This window comes from Crotalus tigris, unplaced genomic scaffold (genome assembly GCF_016545835.1).
Source record: "Crotalus tigris isolate CLP2741 ecotype Arizona unplaced genomic scaffold, ASM1654583v1 scf7180000017614.5298720, whole genome shotgun sequence".
Lineage (NCBI taxonomy): Eukaryota > Metazoa > Chordata > Lepidosauria > Squamata > Viperidae > Crotalus > Crotalus tigris.
In genome coordinates, this window is record NW_024096513.1 from 4771140 (window position 1) to 4794960 (window position 23821).

At 39.8% G+C, this 23821-nt stretch overlaps 1 protein-coding gene across 1 annotated transcript in view; it reads right to left on the bottom strand.

Annotated features, from left to right (window-relative positions):
* The window catches only part of CSMD2 (CUB and Sushi multiple domains 2), a 356715-nt gene that overhangs the window by 77403 nt on the left and 255491 nt on the right, over nucleotides 1–23821 (bottom strand). The window contains exons 31-38 of the mRNA XM_039329926.1: nucleotides 22762–22965; nucleotides 21992–22116; nucleotides 16535–16631; nucleotides 15844–15948; nucleotides 11605–11723; nucleotides 8638–8707; nucleotides 2632–2748; nucleotides 863–1072 (exon numbers count right to left, since the gene is read on the bottom strand). Of these exons, the coding sequence (XP_039185860.1) occupies nucleotides 863–1072; nucleotides 2632–2748; nucleotides 8638–8707; nucleotides 11605–11723; nucleotides 15844–15948; nucleotides 16535–16631; nucleotides 21992–22116; nucleotides 22762–22965 (1047 nt within the window). The remainder of the gene's footprint in view (nucleotides 1–862; nucleotides 1073–2631; nucleotides 2749–8637; nucleotides 8708–11604; nucleotides 11724–15843; nucleotides 15949–16534; nucleotides 16632–21991; nucleotides 22117–22761; nucleotides 22966–23821) is intronic.

Genomic DNA, 23821 nt, shown 5'->3' on the forward strand with positions numbered 1-23821 from the left:
TCAAAATCTGCGAAATAGTAGCACAAAGTCGCAAAGCCTCACCGCTTCATATGGGTGTGCATTTTTTCACTCATACCTACAAATGTTGATTTGGTTGCGTGCAGTGCCTTACCTACCATCTTGCAGATTTTGACATCCCCTCTACACCTGTTCTTGAGCAAGATGGACATATGAAAGGGGATCCATCAAAAGTTCTGCAAAATTGACCGGCATAAAGGCGCCTTGAAGAAGTCATTCCACACCTGCTTATCCCTGGAAGGGAAGAGGGAATGAAAAGAAAAAAAACCCCTCAACATTGTCCTGTCTTTATTCTCATTGGTATAAGAAGAGATAGCTCTTTTCTTTATCTTTTTTTTTTTCAGTTTTGAATGGGGCAATTGGGAAACAGATGACCATCTGGCAGGTATAGCGGTAATGAGAGAGCCTTATTTTTTTCTTTACCTGATAAAGTCTGGCATACACCACTGCATATACAACTAAGAAATAATGATCTCCGTAAACAGAAGATGAAGACTTTTGTTTCACTGAAGTAGAAATACAGAGACAAAGCTGAAGAACAGATTTGAGCAAGGAAGAATTTGTCTGATGTAGTAATTAAGAGGCCTCTGAGCACCAAGCAAATTAACATCAGGTTGAATTCTTAGTTATAGCACTAATACCTTCTGGAAAACACATTGTGGATTAACTTGTCTATATTGGCAGGCTGCTAGGATTTAGCAAAGCTGCTCGGCAAAACAAGAGTTTCCATCACATCTTAAAAGTATTGCTTTCAAAAAATGCATTAGTTATAGCATTCTTGCTAAGTGGCCGGAAGACAATGGGGCTGCTCCATTCTTAGCCTTCTTGTCTGCCTGCTCCTTACCTTGATATTCTACTTTAAAACCAGGCTTGTTCTGTGAGTGATCACTGTGGAAATATATGGTGGTTTCGTGGGATGTGGAAAGAAGGGAGCCTGGGAGGTCGGTCCCACTAAACCGGCTGATGATGTTACTGGTGTCGTAGGGCCCATTGCGAATTTCAACAAAGTCATGGTTAGGTTCAGTGGAGAAGTTTAAGAACTGGAGATGAGCACCTGCAGATGACAGAGAAAGTGGGAGAAAAGGGGGTTTCGTTAGCTGAACTGTTGGCTGCATATTCTGCATTTGGTTAACTTTCCATCATTCTTCTTCAGCATACATCTGGCAGAATTCTCAAGGTTTCAGAGTAGGACCTTTCATAGACAATATTGTACAATGTGGTGGGTATCAGTATTAGTCCTAGTGATTACTTGAACAAGTCCCTGCAATTTTGTTGCCAACATTTTCAGAAGTGGTTTTATCTTGCCTTCCTCTTCCTAGGACTGAGAGAGACATATTGGACAAAAATCATCAGGTGGCTTCATATCTAAGCTAGGATTAGAAGTGACAGTTTCTAGGCCAGTATCTTTAACCACTGTATCAACCTGCTTCTCATGTATGTATTGCTTCATAAATGCCATTTAGGAGCATTTTGCGCCCCTTAGCTGCCAGCCTTGATTTAGAAAAAAATAAAAAAAGATGAAACATCACCAGAAAGCACATCCAGAGGGCCTAGACAGCTACTTTGGTTGCATTTGGTATTTTACTTTCTAAAACAATGCCTTTATCTCTGGCTTCTTTGTAGCTGAATAAAGTTTATTCCAATATATCTCTTGACTATTCCATTGCTATAATTCTCGGCCCCCCTCTGTTTCCAGATAATAGGATTTTTTCTCCCGGATGGTAGTGGATCTAAAGTGGGCTTCATACTTACTTTGCTTTGCTTTACTATACTTCACTTTCAGGCCACCTATGACCAAAGTACATGGGTGGAGCATACACATCAACTGGATTGCTAATTTGATGCCATCACCAAATACATTTTGGTTTGGTTTGGAAGAATGGGGGATACAGAAGGATGTATAGTTAGTTTGAAGGACAGTGAATTGACTTGTAGAAATATGTCCCTTGCCTGGATGTTGGATCACGGAGTACCAGCTACTCATAGCTTACCTACATCGTTCCTCCAGTACCATCAGTGGTCATTTGGATTTTTCAAGTTGGATTTAACTGTGACAATTAGATAGGACAATCTCCCCACTACCAAGAAGGAGAAGAAGAAGAAAGGAGGAGAAGAAGCCTACACAGAATCCAAAACTTAAGAAAAAAATGCTCATCAACTTTTATTGGAAAGGATATAGCATTCATTAAAAAACTCATTACATTTTATGACCAAATTTAAAAATGGCTCATCAGCTTCTGGATCAAGTGTTATTTTTGACTTTCAAATGGTCTTGCATGCAATTATTTTTATTATGATGATTATTTATTTAAAAGAAATAACAAGTGCAGAATAATACATTAAAATAGAACAATGTCTATGTTCTTAAAAAATTGAAAAAAATCATTGGCATACTTAAAGCCGCATAGAAAGTGATGTTTGTTATCTATATGGCCCTTAGATAAAACTACTGGATTAAATAGAGGTTGAATATTCCTATTTTCACTATTAATATCACTCATTCAACCAACCAACCAACCAACCAATTAACCAAGGACTTCAAGGTGGCTTGTCCTGTATCAGTCCATGAAAAGTATCTGAAAAGAGATGGGAAAGATGCTGTGATTTCCTTACCAAATCCCACAGTAAAGGATATCTTCCAGGTACAATCACTGTTGCTAGGGTAGTTTCCAGGAAAGCCAGGGCTTAGAATGACACCTTCCATCTCTTCTAAAATTCCTCCACACTGGGCTGTTAAAATTACAATAAATCAGATGGTCATACACTATTTCAGATGTCTTTCTCTTTGGGTTGACTGTCAGTCAGGACAACTGAAGAAAGAGTTGACAGTCGGGATACAGGCTTGATTATGTAGAAGATTCTGCATTCTACATTTAGAATATCTTTAAAGAGTTGAGTAGGGGATGCCAAATCCACTGAGACAGATTGAACTATATTCAGCTAAGTCAGGCCTAGCAACTGGTGGTTCATAGACAGCATGTAATTCCAAGCCCCTCACCAAATGTACACATTCTTTATTTGAAATTTAAAATGAAGCCATAATATACTGAAATGGGATTTTAGTGAGCTCAGCAGGCAGCCATCCTTCATGAAGGGAGCCTGGGGCTTGATCCCAGTTCTTCCATTACACATCACTTAGCCCAGGGGTCTCCAACCGTGGCAACTTTAAGACTTGTGGACTTCAACTCCCAGAATTCCTCAGCCAGCCAAGCTGGCTGAGGAATTCTGGGAGTTGAAGTCCACAAGTCTTAAAGTTGTCAAGGTTGGGGGCCTCTGACTTAGCCCACATTTGTTCATCCTCCAGGTCGAACTAACAAGATAGCTTCACCTAGTATGAATTGTGTCAAAGTTTATCAGAGTAGTGTTTTTTTGGCACCCCTACTGAGGGTGGGAGGGGGTAGGTCCATGAAGCAGGGTGGTTAAAAAAAAATCAGTATGGTGGCCACAACTACACAATGAAGCCTTGTCCTATTTAACATGTGTTATATACAAAAAAAGAGGCATGAATTTGATCTTGTGGTCATTGTTGTAGCACCGTTTGACTTTGGATGTTCCTCCCAATCAGATAAATTTCTATTCCGGGAAGCGTTTGACAATTTCTTTTCCCACCATGTACTACTCATATGCTAACAAGGGAATTTAGGGAAGTTATGCCTTCCTGTTCCTGACTCCTAGATCTAGATCAGTGGTTCTCAACCTTTTTAATGCCACGACCCCCAACCGGTCGTAAGTCGAGGACTACTCAACCGGTCGTAAGTCGAAGACTACTCAACTGGTGCAGCACCGTTTGCAGAATGGGACTTTTGGCGGGCTCAGCAGGGCAGAGACAGCCTGGACAATTCCTGTTGGCTTTTGAAAGCCAATAGAATTAGACTCTATTCAAGAGAGTCTATTGCATTGGCTTTCAAAAGCCAATAGAATAAAAGGGAGTAGCACAGCTAAGGAAAAGGGGGAAAAATGGTGGACTGCATTGTTTGGCGACCCCCGTGAAATGGTCGTTCGACCCCAAATGGGGTCCCGACCCACAGGTTGAGAACCACTGATCTAGATCAATTTTCCATCTTCAACTGTATATCTAAAATGGGAAAAAGGAATAACCTTGAGGAACAGAAGAAGAGCCACAATCAAAACAGCGATTGGATAAAAGAAATCAGAGTCCAGAGTTGAACTGTAATCTGAAAAAGTAACTGTCTCAAGCTTGACCTTTCTTAGTTTTCATGAAGATGAAGCGTATTCAGACTTGCAAGGTTCTTTTACTGAAGCCTTACAATAAAAATAATAAATAATATATTTTTATATAATAAAAATAATATTAGCATTCATAATTAACATTCGTAGTCTGGTATATCTTGAAGGACACACAATATTCAGGACCACTTCTTGGACTCTAATAGACTTCTAGCTCCCTTCAATGCAGTCTACATCAGAACCTAGAGGACTATATTTTAAATCTATCCTGACATCCGATAAGCACAGATTCCCTTCATTATATGCATTTTTTCCCCTGCTGATTCTATTGTTTTCTAATTTCATACCCCCTGATGTCTGTTTAAATGAAATTCCTTCTCAATTATTTAAAAAGGGGAACATCTGGATAAAGGAAGATGGGAAATCCCTAGCCAGTCCATTTTGTAGGGACATGGTAGCAGTTTATCAAAAGTTGATTGCTTCTGTCTTTCGGAATGTGACACAACAATATTTATACCTCTCTACTATCATTTTTTTTTTTCAGCAAGAAAGGAAATCATACTGTTAAAGGCTATTTCTTATTCAGGAGGAGCAGCCAGAAAACCAGGCATACTGATGCAACAAATTAAGCAACCTGTTTCTAAAGGGAAACGGTAAAAAAACCAAACCCATGCAAAATTGGTTTTTATTTAGGTGTTTTAATAATAATAGTAGTAGTAAAGTTGGAAGGGACCTTGGAGGTCATCTAGTCCAACCCCCTGCTCAGGCAGGAAACCGTATACCATTTTGGACAAATGGCTGTCCAGTCTCTTCTTAAAAACCTCCAGTGTTGGAGCATTTACTGCTTCTGGAGGCAGGTTGTTCCACTGGTTAATTGTTCTAACTGTCAGGAAGTTTCTCCTTAGTTCTAGGCTGCTTCTCTCCTTGCTTAGTTTCCACCTGTTGCTTCTTGTCCTGCCTTCAGGTGCCTTGGAGAATAGCTTGACTCCCTCTTCTTTGAGGCAGCCCCTGAGATGTTGGAACACTGCTATCATGTCGCCCCTCGTCCATCTCTTCATTAAACTAGACATACCCAATTCCAGCAACCGTTCCTTATATGCTTTAGCCTCCAGTCCCCTAATCATCTTTGTTGGTCTTCTCTGTACTCTTTCTAGAGTCTCAACATCTTTTTTACATTGCGATTTTACAATCATAGAACATGGAAAATAGGTTTGGAAGGGACCGCCAAGCTGCAAAAGTTGGGGACCACTGAAATAATGAATAATGGGAAAGATCAAGACCAAGAACAGCACCATATGTACCAACTCAAATGACAAAACAAGCTTTTAAAAAGCATTCAGAGAAATGTGGCTTCTGCCTTCTTCCCCTTATTCCGCAGAGAATTCAGAATTTATTTTAAATTTCTCTCTTAATGGGAATAGTCTGTAGTTTACTACATACTGCATGTCAAATTTCACTCCTGTGCGGATTGTGTTGTGCAATTCAATGCAAGTGTATGTTCAATGTCACGTCTATTGTGGATCAATGTTTTGAAAGTCACTAGGGGTTTCTGCATGTGGGGAAAGTGACTTGCAAGATCTCATCCTTTAAGCTGATCTGTCACTTGTTCCTTTACTCAAAACCGGGCAAGGGTTTTTATACTAACACTGATTCAGCTGTTTTATGCTAATATTGATTCAATTGTTTCCATGTTTGTGGAACAGAGGTCTGCAGTCAGATATAATAAAAATGTTCTGATGGAGTGCAAATAAGGGGGAGGCCACCTTCAATTACTATTCATAACTGAGTGGAACAAAATATTGATGGGCTGAACAGAGAAAAAGAGACACAGAAGACGACACCAAACAGAAAAGAACATAGGTCAGAAGAGTCACAACTAGAAAACAAAGATATATTAAAACACGATCTGCCTGTGGAAATAACAATTCTTGGTGAACACTAGCTCGATTCATACAAAACATCAAACCCTAAAACACAGTTGCCACATTCACGTAACTGTCAATCGATAAATCAAGGATACTATGTTTATAATAGGCTTGTTATGGTTCACATTGCATGCTAAAAATGATTGGCCCAAAGGTTCTTTTTTTGAAGAGGCAACTGGATTTTGTTTTTCTTTGAAGAAATTTTTTTCTGAAGAATTGAACTGAAGAATCTTCTTGAATGAGAAGTGAAATGCCTTCAAGGTAAAACAAAACAAAACAAAAAGTCCAGTTGACTCTTTAAAAAAGTACCTTTGGGACAACTATGACCTGGGTGACTGAGAATCTCCATAGACCTTTAAAAATAGTTCGGTTTTTGAGAGGGAAGAAAGGAGAGGAGAGAGAAAATAGTAAAGGAGGGGAGAAGGAAGTAGGAAGGTTGGAGGAGAAGAGGAGAAGTGGGGAGAATGGTGAAGGAAAGAGAGGAGGAGAGGAAGAAGAGGGAAGTAGGGAAGAGAGGAAAGGGAGAAAGAAGGTAGAGAAGAAGGAGTGTGGATACGGTGAAAGGGGAAATGGGCGAGCAACACCAAAAGTCATGTGTATGTATTTATTTTATTTTATTAAATGTATCTTATATATGAATGTAAAAAGAATGTATATTAACATCTGATAAATATCATGGTATATATTTGGGGGAGAGAGTTTGGAAAAATAAAAAATTATTAAAAAAAAATAGTTGGGTTTTGAGAACACACTCTACCACAAGCTATCCAAACACATTTCAACCTAGCCTGGCATGTTGGGTTAACACAACCTAAGAAGGTACTGTTAGGTATCCTGGACACAAATGACTATCAACCAGGAATTCCAAAAATGAATGACTATCTCACAGCAACATCAGTGAATCATCTCCTGTTTCTACCTCCATATTGCATAATGTTGTTTTTATTCCTGTTGCGGACAACAATTATGCAGACCAGAAAAAATGGCACTTCCAAAGTACTTCCCTCCCTTCACTTCCTGCATCAAAGCTAAATCTGAAGCTATGTTTCAGATTTATTTTTTTAATAAATCCACAAAGCCAATAGGAAAATTAGAATCACAGCTGCAGCAAAATATTCTACTGATGCCACTAAAGTCAGACTAGGATCCTACAAGCATGTACAGATAACTGCTAGAAAAAGCCTCTATTTATAGGCTATGGAGTATACAATCTGGAACGAAGCATTTTAGAGGATGACTTTCATTACATTAAGCTGGGCAGATCATATGTTTCAGAGGAGGCAAACTGAATATTCTCACCCTTGCATAAATCATTGACGATCTAGTCTAACAGATGTTCTTCAGCTATTGTTTGTAATCTTGGCAAAGTAGCAAACACATTCATCTATTACTGACCTCATTCCTGTCTGGAAAAAAGACACTTATTTGTGGTACCTTTGTTTCCTACAGACAAGCGATGGCTAAAATTGAGCACAAAAGCTTACAAGACAGCTTGCTATTTTAAAGAGAGATGAGAGATTATGAGAAAAGCATTAGATGAGAATACAGATTCACAAAAGGGTTTCTTCAACATTCAGATGCTCACTAACTTGTGAGTGAGTCTTGGAACATCAGAATGTAATACGAAGAATGGAATGGAGTGGAGTGGGGTGGGGTGGGGTGGAGTAGGGTAGGGTAGGGTAGGGCAGGGCAGGGTAGGATAGGGTAGGGTAGGGTAAGGTAGAGTGGAGTGGAGTAGAGTAGAGTAGAGTAGATTCTTTATTGGCCAAGTGTGATCGGACACACAAGGAATTTGCCTCCAGTGCATAAGCTCACACTGTACATATATGCAGCAAGTAATAGGTCATGGTTATAATCATAGTTACAATTATTAATCATAAGTTACAAACAACAATTGATACATCATGAGAAATTAGTAAGAAAGACAAGAAAATGAGAAAAGATGAGAAATGAAATAGTGCTGTGGAAATTAAGTGTTCAGCAGAATGATGGCACATGGGAAAATGTCCAGTTGTTTTGTCAAGCAATGTTCTAAATCTTACACATGAAGTAAAACTCAACATATAACAAGGATTACATTCTTTGGTATTTTTGCTTCTGAAAGCCCACCCCCCGGCCTCAGTCCAGTACCCCATTTATTCATCCTCTTCCTAATGAAAGTCCATTTGTGACAGATGGGGTAAAACTCAGGAGATCATGAGTTCCAATCCTCCACTGGGCACAAAAGCCAGCTTTCAAACCAACCCACTCTTCATGGGAAAACAGGAGGTAGGCCCATCAGGTTCATATACTGATTTGAGAGGTCCAAAAATAAAGATCAGCTACATATTAAATAACTAACGACCCTCATTAATGGATTTAGCATGTTGAGGAAAGGAAGGAGGGGAGAGGAGAGGAGAAGAGAGGGAAAAGGAAAGGAAAGGGGGAAGGGAGAAAAGAAGGAAGAGAGGGTAGAAAGAGGGGAGGGGAGGGAGGATCCTTAGCAAAGAACGAAATAAACTCTTACCTATACAAAGTGGAGGAGGATAGTTCCAGCGTCGCACAGTTCCAGGCATGCAGGAAATATGAGAGTGTCCCTGAAGCAAGAGAAGAAAGAAAGAAAGAAAGAAAGAAAGAAAGAAAGAAAGAAAGAAAGAAAGAAAGAAAGAAAGAAAGCCATAAGCAGGAAAGAACTGAGAAACAGGCCAAACGGAAAGAATAGGGAGGGTACCTATCTCAGCCAATTAACATTCTTTAGCAAAAACAGGAAATGATACATACTGCAGCCTGGAATAATAATAATAATAATAATAATAATAATAATAATAATAATGATGATGATGATGATGATGATGATGATGATGATGATGATGATGATGATGATGATGATGTTGGAAGGGACTTTAGAGGTCATCTAGTCCAACCCCCTGCTCAAGCAGGAAACCCTATACCATTTCGGACAAATGGCTGTCCAGTCTCTTCTTAAAAACCTCCAGTGTTGGAGCATTCACCGCTTCTGGAGGCAGGTTGCTCCACTGATTAATTGTTCTGTCAAGAAATTTCTCTTTAGTTCTAGGTTGCTTCTCTCCTTGATCAGTTTCCATCCATTGCTCCTTGTCCTGCTTTCAGGCGCTTTGGAGAATTAGCTTGACTCCCTCTTCTTTGGGGCAGCCCCTGAGATATTGGAAGACTGCTATCATGTCCCCCCTCGTCCTTCTCTTCGTTAAACTAGACATACCCAATCCCAGCAGCCGTTCCTTATATGCTTTAGCCTCCAGTCCTCTAATCATCTTTGTTGCTCTTCTCTGTATTCTTTCTTGAGTACAGAGCAGAACATCAAAAGAAGAGCTAAAGGTACACTTGAAAAGGAAAATAGATAAAAGACAAAGGATTTTTTTTTTTAAAAAAAGATACTGCACACAGATGTGTGCGTGTAGGTACACACAATTTTATGACTAAATATGAGATGCTCAAAAGATGCTCAGTAATAGTATTGAATATGGGTTTCTACTCAGAACGACATTTAACAGGAAAATGTATTGTGAAAAAAGTGTTAAGTATATCTAGGAAATGGTAAAATATGGTACAAATCTAAACATTTTTGAACACACAGTACCCCTCTTTAATTCTGGAGTATTTAACTCTACAATTCTAGTGTTTGATTTTGTTATTAATTTTTCAGCAAAATGCATTTCCCACACTTCCAAATACCATCATCCAGAGGAAGATGTAAATTTGATTTTTCAGTATTTTCCAGTAACATACCTGGCAGCTAACAACAGGCATTGAAATCAATTCTTCATGTTGCATCAATTTTTATACCGCAAAGCAACAGGAAGGCTCAAATTACTCAAATTCACTGAGTAATTTTCCTGAGGTCTTCAAACACTTTTAACCAAAGGCAGCCTCACCAAAGATGTTAAAAATGGAACAATTTGATTGCAACCTCTCCAAGATAACCTAGAAAGATTACACTTTATATAATTTGACTGGCACCTACAGATGCTCTTTATATTTAATGCTGATGTCTTGACAAAGGAGACTTCAAAAGAACGTTATGCCACAAAAGTTACAATAAGATTCTTTGCCTTCAAGTACCAAATATTTCTCTAGTGTTCCACTGAGCGATTCAAGAAGTGCTATGATTGAGATTGAGAGTTTCATACCACACTGAAGCAATTCCCTTCATTTTAACTGAAGTTGCTGTATTCTGTGTTCAAGATCACATCAAGTATTAATACCACTTTACAATGCCTTGGTAAGGCCACACTTGGAATACTGTATCTAATTTTGGTCACGACAATGTAAAAAAGATGTTGAGACTCTAGAAAGAGTACAGAGAAGAGCAACAAAGATGATCAGGGGACTGGAGGCTAAAACATATAAGGAACGGCTGCTGGAATTGGGTATGTCTAGTTCAGTGGTTCTCAACCTTTTTAATGCCGCGACCCGCAAGCAATCGTAAGTCAAGGACTACTCAACTGGTCGTAAGTCTAGGACTACTCAACTGGTGCAGAACCGTTTGCAGAATGGGACTTTTGGCGGGCTCAGCAGGGCAGAGAGAGCCTGGACAATTCCTATTGGCTTTTGAAAGCCAATAGAATTAGACTCTATTCAAGAGAGTCTATTCTATTGGCTTTCAAAAGCCAATAGAATAAAAGGGAGTAGCACAGCTAAGGAAAAGGGGAAAAAAATGGCGGACTGCATTGTTTGGTGACCCCCATGAAATGGTCATTCAAAGCCAAATGGTGTCCCGACCCACAGGTTGAGAACCACTGGTCTAGTTTAACGAAGAGAAGGACAAAGGGGGACAGGATAGCAGTGTTCCAATATCTCAGGGGCTGCCCCAAAGAAGAGGGAGTCAAACTATTTTCCAAGGGGCCTGAAGGCAGGACAAGAAGCAACGTATAGAAACTAACCAAGGAGAGAAGCAACCTAGAACTAAGGAGAAACTTCCTGATAGTTAGAACAATTAACCAGTGGAACAACCTGCCTCCAGAAGCGGTGAATGCTCCAACACTGGAAGTTTTTAAGAAGACACTGGACAGCCATTTATCCAAAATGGTATACAGTTTCCTGCCTGAGCAGGGGGTTGGACCAGATGACCTCCAAGGTCCCTTCCAACATTATTATTATTATTATTATTATTATTATTATTATTATTATGACAAAAAGTATTCATGTTCATCTGATAGGATTTGGCAAGCTTCTTCCAAGCCAGTGTTTTTCAAATTGGGCAACTTAAATATTTTTCAAATTTGGCATGCTGGCTCAGGAATTCTGAGAAGTTGAAGGTCACATATCTTACGTTTGCCAAGTTTTAAAAACACTGCTCTGGGCTAATTGTATAAAGTTCATACAATAATTGCCTTCTCATCTTTTCTTTTCCGTGATAGCCAGATATCAAAATGGGCTGTGATGCTCATGTCTCAATGTACATTGATGAAGACAATTTTTTCAGAGTTAAATAACTATTTGGAGAGTGGGTAGGTACCTGGAGAGCATATCCTGGCTCACATTGAAAGGAGACCACATCGTTCACCAGGTATCTTTCACCAATTTTCAAGCCATTACTGGGAACAGGAGATTCTGGACAGCTGGAGAGACCCACAGCTAAAAGGAAGCACAAATAGTTAATCAGTATGTATTTAGCATCCTAACAGTTCCTAACAGTGAGGACAATTAACCAGTGGAACGGCCTGCCTTCAGAAATGAATATATGTGGTACTGTAAAGGATGTCTTGCTAAATAGGCTTTTTTTAGCACTCAAAAATCTAATGCAGATGAGTTAAGGCAGGACAAATGAATGAGTATTTTTGAGTTCCTAAAAACAGCCTCCAAAAGGAGAAGGGGAAAAAAAAGCTTTTAAAGAGGCACTTTGTTAATATGTCAAGCAAGCCCCAAAGCAAAAAGATACATTTAATTTCTCTTTATAAGCTTCATCTTTTTCTTTTTCTGTTCCTGGAAATGGCCAGTTGAGCAGCTAGTCCCTCTTATCTTTGCATTTCTGTATGAGAACTAAGCTTTGAAAGTTGATTAATTCCACAGCACTTTGCCCTGGAGAACTCTTAACAGCTTGGTATCAAAAATATTATTGTTATGAAGTGCCAGCCATGCAGGTGCCTTAGCAGCATGAAATTTGTCTTGACATGGGGAATATATAAAACTGCTACATTGATTTATTCTGTTGATCTACCCAGCCCATGAATACAGCAGCTGTGAATAGTGCAAAGCAAAAATATCTTCTATTCTGTCTACTGGACAACTCGCTGAATGTACTGGAGACTGATCAGGAGATTTTCTGCATAGAAAAATAACGGAAAGAGAGAAGACCTCATATAATGTAACATTTTTTGCAAGATAGGAATGGTTCACAATCATATTATTTTTCAGAGTTTCAAGCTTTCATGATTTTCATCAAACAAACCATTCTGATGATCCTGTGTTTTCTATCAGGCCTTGACTTTGTTGTCTACCAACTTGTATGTTCATTAAACTATGATCTCTAGTTGATTATTGCAGCATAATATTACCTTCCATTAAAGAATTATAAAAGGTAAGAATTAGACGGGATCTTGAAGATCATCTCATCCATCCTTAACCCCATTTCATTAATCTACAGCATTCCTGTTACCTTGCCAATCAGCCTCTGCTTACACACCTCCAGTGAAGGTGAGTCCACCATCTCCTGAAGAATCATTATTATTAAGATTTTTTTCCTGATGTCCACCTGAAGTCTGTTTCCTTATGTTCCAATTTGTCTTCTTGTCCTATCTTCTGAAACAACTCTGAATTATTCTGCCTCATCTTTTGTTGTTAGTTGCAAAATTGTGTCCGACCCATTGCGACTCCATGGACAACTTTCCTCCAGGCCTTCCTGTCCTCTACCATCTTTTGCTTCAGTGATTCCATCCAGCCACCTCATTCTCTATCGTCCCCTTCTTCTCTTGCCCTCCATCTTTCCCAGCACCAGGCTCTTCTCCAGTGAGTCCTTCCTTCTCGTTAGGTGGCCAAAGTACTTGAGTTTCAACTTCAGGATCTGGCCTTCTAAAGAGCAATCAGGGTTGATCTCCTCTAGGACTGACCGGTTTGATCGCCTTGCAGTCCAGAGGACTCGCAGGAGTCTTCCCCAGCACCAGAGTTCAAAGGCCTCAATTCTTTGGCGCTCAGCCTTTCTTATGGTCCAACTTTCACAGCCATACATTGCAACTGGGAAAACCATGGCCTTGACTATATGTACTTTTGTTGGCAGGGTGATGTCTCTGCTTTTTTGTATGCTGTCTAGATTTGCCATAGCTTTCCTCCCCAGGAGCAAGCGTCTTTTAATTTCTTGGCTGCAGTCCCCATCTGTGGTGACCTTGGAGTCCAAGAAGATAAAATCTGTCACTACCTCCAGGAGAGCCATTCCACTGGTTGATTGTTCTCACTGTCAGGAAGTTTCTCCTTAGTTCTAGGTTTGCTCTCTCCTTGATTACTTTCCATCCATTGTTTCTTGTCTTGCTTTCAGGTGCTTTGAGAAATAGTTTGTGGCAGCCTCTCAAACACTGAAACTTGTAGAGAGCTTTAACTCATTTGTATAGAGCTTTATGTGCCCCCGTTTGTTTCTAACCATCACACTAATGCAGGGGTGGGCAACTATGGCAACTTTATGACCTGTAGACTTCCAGCTCCCAGAATTCCTGAGCCACGACTCTAATGCTAGCAAAATCTTTTTAAAAGGAGAGGGTTCAGATTTAGTTCTCCCACCCCCACTTCCTGTCTTCAATTATTCCACAAATTCTTTAGCCTAAGGCCATGAAAAACCACCAATCAGTATAGCTAGTAATGAAAGGATCGGTTTTATGACCAGACAAGATAAATCTTTAAACAGCATCCATAGTTTAATAGCAGAGAAAATGCATAAAACCTTAGATCAATCTCTAGCATCTCTAATTAACTAGCTCTGCCTTTTGTGTCTACCTGGTAAATCTCAGAAATAAATCTTGAGGGGATGGAAAAGTATAGGTTGAATTTAAATTCAGGGAAGAAGCATTTGCTAACAGGGAGACAAACACTGCATATAATCATTACACAATAGTGTATGTATTGACAAAAACATTAAGCGATCTTTGAAAAATCAATACTTTTTTTTTTTTAAAAAAAAAAAAGCAAGACTGGCTACTGTACACAAGGAAAGATGTTTTATGACCTGTTTCAAGCTCCATAATTTTAAAAAGTAAGGTTGCCTTAAAGGACTCTACGGATCAACAAAAGTACAATTTACAAATCACAGGAAATAATAGCACTGTCGTTTGAAAGTTTTCAGACAAACTCAAACAAGTTAGAGAAAGATGATGAAGAATATTCTTTCTACTCAGGTAATATTAAGGAGGGATTTAAGCCCTTGAAGGCCTGTAAAGCAGTGGTTCTCAATCTTTTTAATGCCGCGACCCCCAACTGGTCGTAAGTCGAGGACTACTCAACCGGTTGTAAGTCGAGGACTACTCAACTGGTGCAGCAACATTTGCAGAATGGGACTTTTGGCAGACTCAGCAGGGCAGAGACAGCCTGCACAATTCCTATTGGCTTTTGAAAGGCAATAGAATTAGACTCTATTCAAGAGGGTCTATTCTATTGGCTTTCAAAAGCCAATAGAATAAAAGGGAGTAGCACAGCTAAAGAAAAGGGGGAAAAAATGGCGGACTGCGTTGTTTGGCGACCCCCGTGAAATGGTCGTTCGACCCCAAATGGGCTCCCGACCCACAGGTTGAGAACCACTGCTGTAAAGGAACAACAAAAGGCTACAAAAAGCTAAATGTCAATGGAGACTCTCAATTATCCCAAAGATGCTTTTTCAGGAGACAACTGGACTTTGTTTTTCTTTGAAGACGTTTCGCTTCTCATCCAAGAAGCTTCTTCAACTCTGACTGGATGGTGGGGAATGGAAGGATTTATACTCCTGCAGACAGCTGTTCATTTGCATTCTTTTAGCAAGTCTTTAATGCTACCTGGAGGCTTAGCTGTGTCGTCAGGGTCACCTGAGTAGTGAAAATGGGCGTGGAGCCTTCTTGGAAGTGCTGAAAGGACTGGAGATAGATGGTGTTGTATCCCTCCCCCTCAAAGGGAAGGTCAGTGAATAGAAGACCAAAGCCTAATTTCTACATGGAGAACCTAAAGAGAATAAGTATGTTCACCTCTGAGAAAAGAAACTAAGAGGAAATATGGAATCATTTTGGAAAAACCTGATGGGATGTACTATAGAAGGCAGCCAAGACATTATTATCCCAAAAATCTTGGGCATGAAATCAAGGATTTAAGTTACAAGATGGCAGATTTCAATACCAGTTGCACAATACTAGTTACCAAGGACGGTGGTAGGCTCTCATTTAATGGCTGGTTTCAACTTGAAGTTGGAGAGTCATTTATTTGGTACACTGGAGTTGGGAATTTGGATTCCTGCACAAATCTGGGATTTGGGCTTGATGGTCTCCTCCAATAGTAAGACTTTTGGGATTAATTTCTAGGTTCTGTAGTTACTTGGTTTGAATCCAAACTGTTCTAGAACCCACCCAAGGCACTTCTCTGAGAATTTACCAGTCACTGATTGCATATCCCATCCCTTTCTTCCAATTGCTTGGATTTACCGAATCTGGGATGCATCAGAAGTGGGACACACCATATCTTCCATTTGCAGAATGACTGCAACTTGGCACACACACGCTAAACAATTGGCACTGTGTTGAAATGAGCTTACTTTTGTACTCCAGGTGAAATCCAGCAGCAGAGACACTGATGTCAGAGTAGAAGTGCAAATAGAGCTGGTTAGAGGTACTGTTGAGCAAGGCTGGGACAGTGGTACCTAATGGAAGGGGAGAGAGATGCACACACATCAGAGGAAGGAATCAGTCAGAGGGCATATTTTAGAGTGCTAGGAGAGGATCCTGTTCAGGCCAATCTTGACATGCTGGCTGGAGAATTCTGGGAATGAAGTCCACACAACTTCAAATTGCTCAGGTTGAGGAACATTGCTCTAGATCAATTTTAAAATTTTAAATGGACAATTTATATAACTGAAAGCTATAAGGGACCCTCCCTAATCGTTCATATCCTATATTCAATTGTTTTGCAGAGTGGGCTTTAGTCTGGCTTTAGTCTTCTATAGGGAAGAAACAATAAAGAAACTAGATTCTGGTGCATAGGCTTGAGCAATACATCTTTCTGAATTGCAGCTTAATGTACGGCCGTGATCCTTTGTGTCTGACAGAGAAGGGTAACAATAGAAAACCAGTCTGAGTAACTCACTGTGTCATTCTTGGTTCCTTGCACCTAAGATACCATGTCTAATGCTTTCTTTTATATACCACTTACACTTTTCAGATACATCACTTGCCTCTTCTTATACCCCATTGTAGTCGTGCGATTTCTATGGTGCCTTCAGATCTTACCTGAGAAGCTGCCCAACATGGTGGCTGTGTTGTCCCCTCCATCAAAGACTTCTAGCGAATCCCAGTTCTGTTCTGTGACAAAACTGATCACTTGAATCTGGGAACAGAGAAAAGGCCAGAGGAGAGAGGAAAAAAAAAATGATAGTGATGATGATGATGAAAGTAACAATTGCTATTAACATTACTATTGTTAGTTGTACCATTCAGAATGAAAGGTTACCAGTACTACTAACAGTACCATTTCATATGCAATCCGTAAACCAAATGTAGTTTAATTTTTGATGGTAGATTCACCAACTTTGTAAAACAAATTCTTTTCACACTTAATTTATCAGTGTGGAAATCTCAGTGTGTCTACTTTAGAGTGAAGGGTTTTGAAATGCACTGAAGAACATCTTGAGGCCTCTTCTTTGATGCAGTTTTAATTAAATATGGGGTTCCAAGTTTCATTGTTAACCCCATGGCAACTGAGATCCTGCCTTTGAATACATCTGAAATCTCTCTGCCATCACATATGGCTTAAGTCTGGTAGATAAGATCCTCAGAATTATAATGCAGAGGCTAACCAATCTCTCACAGCACTGAAATCTCTGAAATCTGTCAGTTATGCTCTCTGGGAAATGTTTTTCCCAGAGAAACACGGTTAGGGAATTCAGTTTCAGACAGGCCAATCTAAGAGTTAAAATCCTTAATCCTTGATATAATCCCTGATCATACACACTTTCTTCTCGCAATGGGGATTTTTTTTTTTAGTGAAATGGCATGCTACATAAAACATTTTCCACTTAATTATGATATCTGCCCTTTAGCCAGGATGGCATTTGGGACAAATGTATCCCATGGAAAATGCAAAATTTGTTCTTCACTGAAGGCAATAGAAAAAAACAAACACTGGGTTGTTTGGCAGGGTGGCAATAAATAACTGTTTCTGACATTTTCAGTTGTTTTCTTCCTTAATGTATCCTAAAGCCATTTTGTGAAAACTTTAAATCAAAACATAAACAAACCACAAAAGCCTTTAGAATTCATCTCAACAAAATGCTAATAACCCCCACAGAGCCTTTACAAATTGCTCCGGAATCTACATAATTATCCAACTTGTTTGATAATATATTAACGGTTCATATAGCAGCAAAGATTTTTTTAAAAGGAAGATAAAAATGAATGTAAAGTAAGGAAAAGGGGGGAGAAAGAAAGAAAGAAAAAAGAAGGGCAAAAGTGCAAGAGTGGAAAAAAGAAAAATAGAAAAGAAATAATTATCCAACTTGAATTCTATGTCATGGTTCAGACTAATGGAACACTTCAAAGAATTTACAGGCATTGTTTATCCTAAAAAGTCTTTAATCATGTAAACACAGTGTCCACAGGCATGGAGGATGCCAAGCTCTGAATTCACCTCTCTTGAACACATAATATTCCAGTTTATTTCCCTCCTCTATTTTGCAGTCATAAATCACATTCTCCAATCAGTTTGAAGAGCAAAGGTTCCCTCCCAAGTATTTCTTATCTTAATTAATCCCCACACACATTCTTTCTCCTCCCCTCCCAGCATCATCTAAGTTAACTCTAAAAATACCAGACAGCTCTACACATTTTGTCAGAGCAAGAACATCCAATGCTAGCAGCGTTGGCATTCTATATAATAGACTCCAAAGCTGGTTTTATTTTCCTTTTCATTCCTCTTTCCTCTCTTTTTTTTCAGAAGGGTTTTTTTTAGGGGGGGAACAGAGGGGGTAATTTTAAAGTTGTAATTCTAAGGTGATGTGCAGCATTTCAGCAATTGCAATGTATATTTACTACCAGGGAGAACTGCTGCTTGGGAAATGAATAATTCATACAAAAAGTCCTAGCAAGTGAATAGATTGTACAAAATCTCCTTGGTCAGATACAGCCTACAGTCCACTTCTAAGAATGCTTTTATTCTTAGCAGCTCACCTGATTTGCCAAGGATTAACCTGGAATACAAAACAGAAGTTGACGGAAGTCTAATACAATCCAGATGTTATGTACTCAGTTGGCCATTATTAAAACACTCTGGTTTTGTTTATAGCAACACAGAGTTACAGGCAGACATTCACACCTTAGTCACACATGCTAAACTGTCAACTCAGCCCAAATTGTTTGCAGAATTTCTGCAGTTATCCTAGCAGGATCCTAGCACATCGTTCTAAGGATCAGGGCTCATGCATCATGCATTCTGGTTATGCTTGTAAGGACCTACTTCATCCTTCTACAAACAAATCAAACACCTTTCTTCAAGGCTAGGTTTTAACTTCAGGTGGTTCCTTTTCTCCTGGTTTAAGGTCTTGTATGAACCCAGACTGCTTAGTTCAGTTCAGTTTAATCTGGAAAGCTAGAAACTGAGTTAATTTAGTAAAGAAGGTAAAGAAAGCAGCCTTAGTTGTGTGTACCAGTGCAAGATTTTCTTGAATTTCCCAGAAAGTTTTCATAAAGTCATGGCCATCTTCAAGGAGACATGTCATGCCATGAAGACATCACACTAGTGATGCTAATTATATAATTTGCTTCAGTTGCATCTCATTTCTGTGATGACATAATGATGTACATGGCAATGTTCCAAAGTTTGGAAAACACTGGGATAGAATATGGAGAGAGAAGGAAACAGTATAGTTCCTCAAGAAGAGGAAGAAAAACTACATTTTTCTGAAATATATTTCTTTCTTGTGAATATCATTATTTTACCTTCAGTTCATATGATCTATTAGCTTCTAAAGTAGTGTTTCTCAACCTTGACAATTTTAAGGCATGTGGACTTCAACTCCCAGAATTCCACAGCCAGCGTTGCTGGCTGTGAAATTCTGGGAGTTGAAGTCCACATGCCTTAAAATTGTCAAGGTTGAGAAACACTGTTCTAAAGACATTCTAATTTAGATACTGCTTTCCAAGGAAACAGAGAGAGAGAGAGAGAGAGAGAGAGAGAGAGAGAGAGAAAAGTATTAATAGCAGGTTGTTTTTCCCAGTAGCTCTTTCTCCACCTCCACTGAAATTAACAAATGAATGGAATAAATTATCGCCTTGATATCGCAAGTGTCAAGTGTTTTGCAATACGTTTAGCGGTTCTGCTAAAATGATCTTCCTTTTTTTTCTTCCGTGCTATAACAAGGCATACATATCTCAAGAAATCCAGGGCAAAACTAAGTAGAATTAAAAAACAACAACAATGGATCTGCTAATCAATTTTGATACTCGCAAGAAAATACGCCTTGTGAATTTGGAAGCTGCAAAACGATCCTGTTATGGCGCTAATTGGTGCCGTCTCTTTTGCCAGGCTACTGAAGCAAAGCAGGATTTTCCCTCCCTTAAATATAGATATTCTAAAGAACTGCAATTGGTCCTGCAGTTGGATCAGACCAAATTATTCCTACTAAAAATCCAAAAACTTTAGCAACTTATCATCGGTTTCAAAGAACCAGCTCCCTCACTGTATACATTTCATTTGAAAAAGCTTCATGTTGTGTATGATGCTAGTAGTACATACTACTCTTCAAACTATGTAGTCCTCAGCGAGCAAAGATTTAATAAAAGTAATATAATTATATATCCCACATTTCTCCATAACAACTTTTCCCAACCTGAAGACCTCCAGATGGAGGGTTTTTACTCTCCTAATTGCCTAGTCAATTATGGATATGGAATCCTAAAGGACGCCAAGCAGGGAAGCTTCTGCTATCAGATCATTTCTTTCAGAAATGAAAGTATCTGCGGCTTTTATCTCAGACAAACCTTTCTGAAGGTTCCGCGTTTTTCTTCGGGCATCAGCTTTCATGTTTAGCAATCTTGGATGACCACTAGCACTCTCGCACATAGTTAAATAAAATAGCTTGAAGACAATACTGCTCTCTTCCACCAAAAAAAAAAAAAAAAAAAAACTAATAATGATGGAAGATAAGGGGTAGAATTGACTTTGAAGATCAAGCCCATCCTTCTCCCAAAGGCAGAAATTTATGATAGGTAGTCCTTGATTTTTGAACCACAAAGCTGTGGAATCTTCTTTCTGTCCTGTTCCATCCCATCCCATTCCATCGTAACTGATAATCTGATAATCATATTTTCACATCCTTCACCTAAGACAGTGCTTCTCAACCTTTTTAATGCCGCGACCCCCAACCGGTCGTAAGTCAAGGACTACTCAACTGGTGCAGCACCGTTTGCAGAATGGGACTTTTGGCGGGCTCAGCAGGGCAGAGACAGCCTGGACAATTCCTATTGGCTTTTGAAAGCCAATAGAATTAGACTCTATTCAAGAGAGTCTATTCTATTGGCTTTCAAAAGCCAATAGAATAAAAGGGAGTAGCACAGCTAAAGAAAAGGGGGAAAAAATGGTGGACTGCGTTGTTTGGTGACCCCCGTGAAATGGTCGTTTGACCCCAAATGGGGTCCCGACCCACAGGTTGAGAACCACTGACCTAAGACATAAATCTCTTAGATGGCACAGAGCTTCTAGTCAACCAGCTCAATGGAAAACCGTTTGCATGCAATTGTCAGATAGGATATTTAAACATATGCCCTGTTGTAAGCATGGAGTCACATCCACCTGGGAGAGGTCCCTACTTGTAATAGAAAAGGGGTCCCCAACCCCAGGTCTGTGGACCTTACCGGGCCGCGGCATACCACAACCAGTCTGCACAAACAAGCAAAGCCCCATCCATGGGATGCAGGCAGCACACAAAACCACACACTCTCCGGTTTGCAGAATAACTTATTTCCACATAACTGGTCCCTGGTGCTCAAAAGGTTGGGGAACTCTGCCATAGAAGACATGAAATATTGACCTGTTCTTGACTGGGCAACCTCAAATCCTTCAGGACAAGGAGCTGACCATTATCCAGTGACATGTCTGGTTAGTTTAGGAAGAGAGGCAGCAGGGCGGGTACTTCTGTTAACTAAGAGTATCTCCAGTTCTCCCAATTACCTGAGCACAGCAGTGGTCATCAGTGCTTTTAAAACTGGCAGACTGCTGCACAGACTGCTTAGTGAGAAAGAATTTCTATCCTACGCTTTGCTTTCCATCTTCAAATCTGAGCTAGCGGGGCCATCAAAAGAAGAACCTTGCTATCAGATTTTGCATCTGACAAAGTGAGCTGCATAGCTCATGCCCTCTAACAAAATTTCTATTAGCCAGAAAAGATGCTATCAGATCCTTTCTGACTCTCCAGTTGCCATAGACATAGCCCTCCAACCTACAATGTCTTCTGTGAGATAAATAGTCTCCTTGACACTTGACACATCAGTGCTTTCATACAGAATTAAATCCTGGATAGTCGTTTTATCAATAACTAGGCTAACAGAGGGAAAATAGATTTGAAGACCAACATCTTGACTTCTTGGCTAGGCTACAAGCTGAAAGAAAGACAGAGAGCAGTCTTTGTTCAAATCCTTTCTTCCCGATCCCGGGCTGGCTTGTCAACCTAGCCATTCTTCACAACCGTGCTTTACCTGAATTCCAGCACCTTCAGGGACAGTTATTTTCCACACACAGTTGAGGCTGTTCAAGTAGGGCTCCGGGAATCCAGGGGACAAAATGGTGCCTTTTCGCTCTGTTAAGTTTCCACCACAAGGCACTGAAACAGACAACAAAGTCTGTGTTACATCACCAGTACTTGAGACTGAAATCATTCTACTCATGAATGGCAGTTAGGTACCCATTTCTACTCCCCAGAATTATTATCCGATTATTCTTTCAAATGCCTAGCTTCCCCCACCCTAAAACCCAAGGGCAGGTTTTGATTTTCGTTGCATAAGTTGCCATGTATTCAAAAAAGCCAAAAGACAATCCATAATTTCCATTCACCTCGGCATCTTTTGCACACAGACATAATCACTGTTCTTCTGACTGACAGTTGCTGCTTCACGTCATGATCCTCCTTCGGCACGTAACCCAGGTACCATAACCTGCCTTTCCACTTTGAAGAAGACAACCTTCCACATACTGCTTTTGCTACGGTGACCCTCCCTTGTTTGGAGATAAAAGTCTGGTAGCACCAGTTAAGACCAACAAAGATGCTTCCAGACTTTTAAATTCTGGGCTACCGTAGACTAGCATGGTTCTCCTCCTATATTGTTTGAATATAACAGGGAAGGGGAGGCAGGGCATGTTATGGGTCCCCTTGATTAGGGATGTACATCTAATGCAGGCCTGTCAAACTCGCCATGTCACATGATGTCGCACAACGTATCGGGCAGTTCAGTCCTTGGCAGATACATACCAAGACAAGTAGGCACCGAAGTGTTCCACTGGGCAAGAGTTCCAGGCATCGTCAAGCATTCAATGCTGTGGGACCCCTTGAGGGCATATCCAGCAATACACTCAAACTGGATCACAGCCCCCACCGAGAAATCGCTGCCAATCCGTCTCCCGTAGCGGGGCTCTGGCACAGAACTGCACTGGGTGGCACTGGTTCGTGGAACCGCTTCAAAAGGCAGAGAAAAGAGAACAGTATGGAGCAGGATAGATACTGAACTCAATGGAAAGCTTGTTCATTGAGCTTGGCTTTCAAGCTCTTCAAATAAACTCTTCTTGTAAGAGATCAAGGGTAAAACATGGACTTCAAAAGTGTCCTTGTGTTGTAGCCTGTGTTGAAACTGTCTTTATCATTATTTCCAGGCAAGGCAGTGAAACATGACCTTTTCTTCATCCTCCAGCAAAATTCCCAGAGGCAAAACATACGGAGCGTCATATGATAAATAGCAAAAGTTATTAGAAAAATTACTCTCAATATCTAAAAGATTAAGTCCTTATTTTTCCCATTTTTTTCTGATTTTTTTTTTTTTTAGGGAAGATCAGTCCATTCCAGAAATAAACATCAGGACCTTCTGCAGTTGAAATTTAGTGCTGAATCTAAGTGACACTATGGAGAACATAAAGGTAAACAAAGAGTCCGGTGTTTATTTATGTTTTAAATTAAGAACATTAGAGGCTTGGTAAGCAGATGCTTTTGTATAAGAGCTAAAAGTTAGAAGTCAGCTAGAACATCACCTATAATGCACATAGTATCTGAAATAATTCCTTCTCAGGACCAGATTTTATTGAGTTCTTTCTTTGCCTATTTTATCTGCTGTGTATCAATTTCATTGGTCAATTATGGCACCGAAACAGATGATAAGTAGGTAATGATTGATTCTGCCATAAAAAAACCCCATGAAGTGGATAAGAGGTGGGGTACTGAGGCTTAGGGCTACGGAAAGAGTAGATGGATACAGACATTTGTCCACACACAAGAGACAAAATATTCAGAGTTCAAAATAAGCATTTCAGTTGTTCTGACT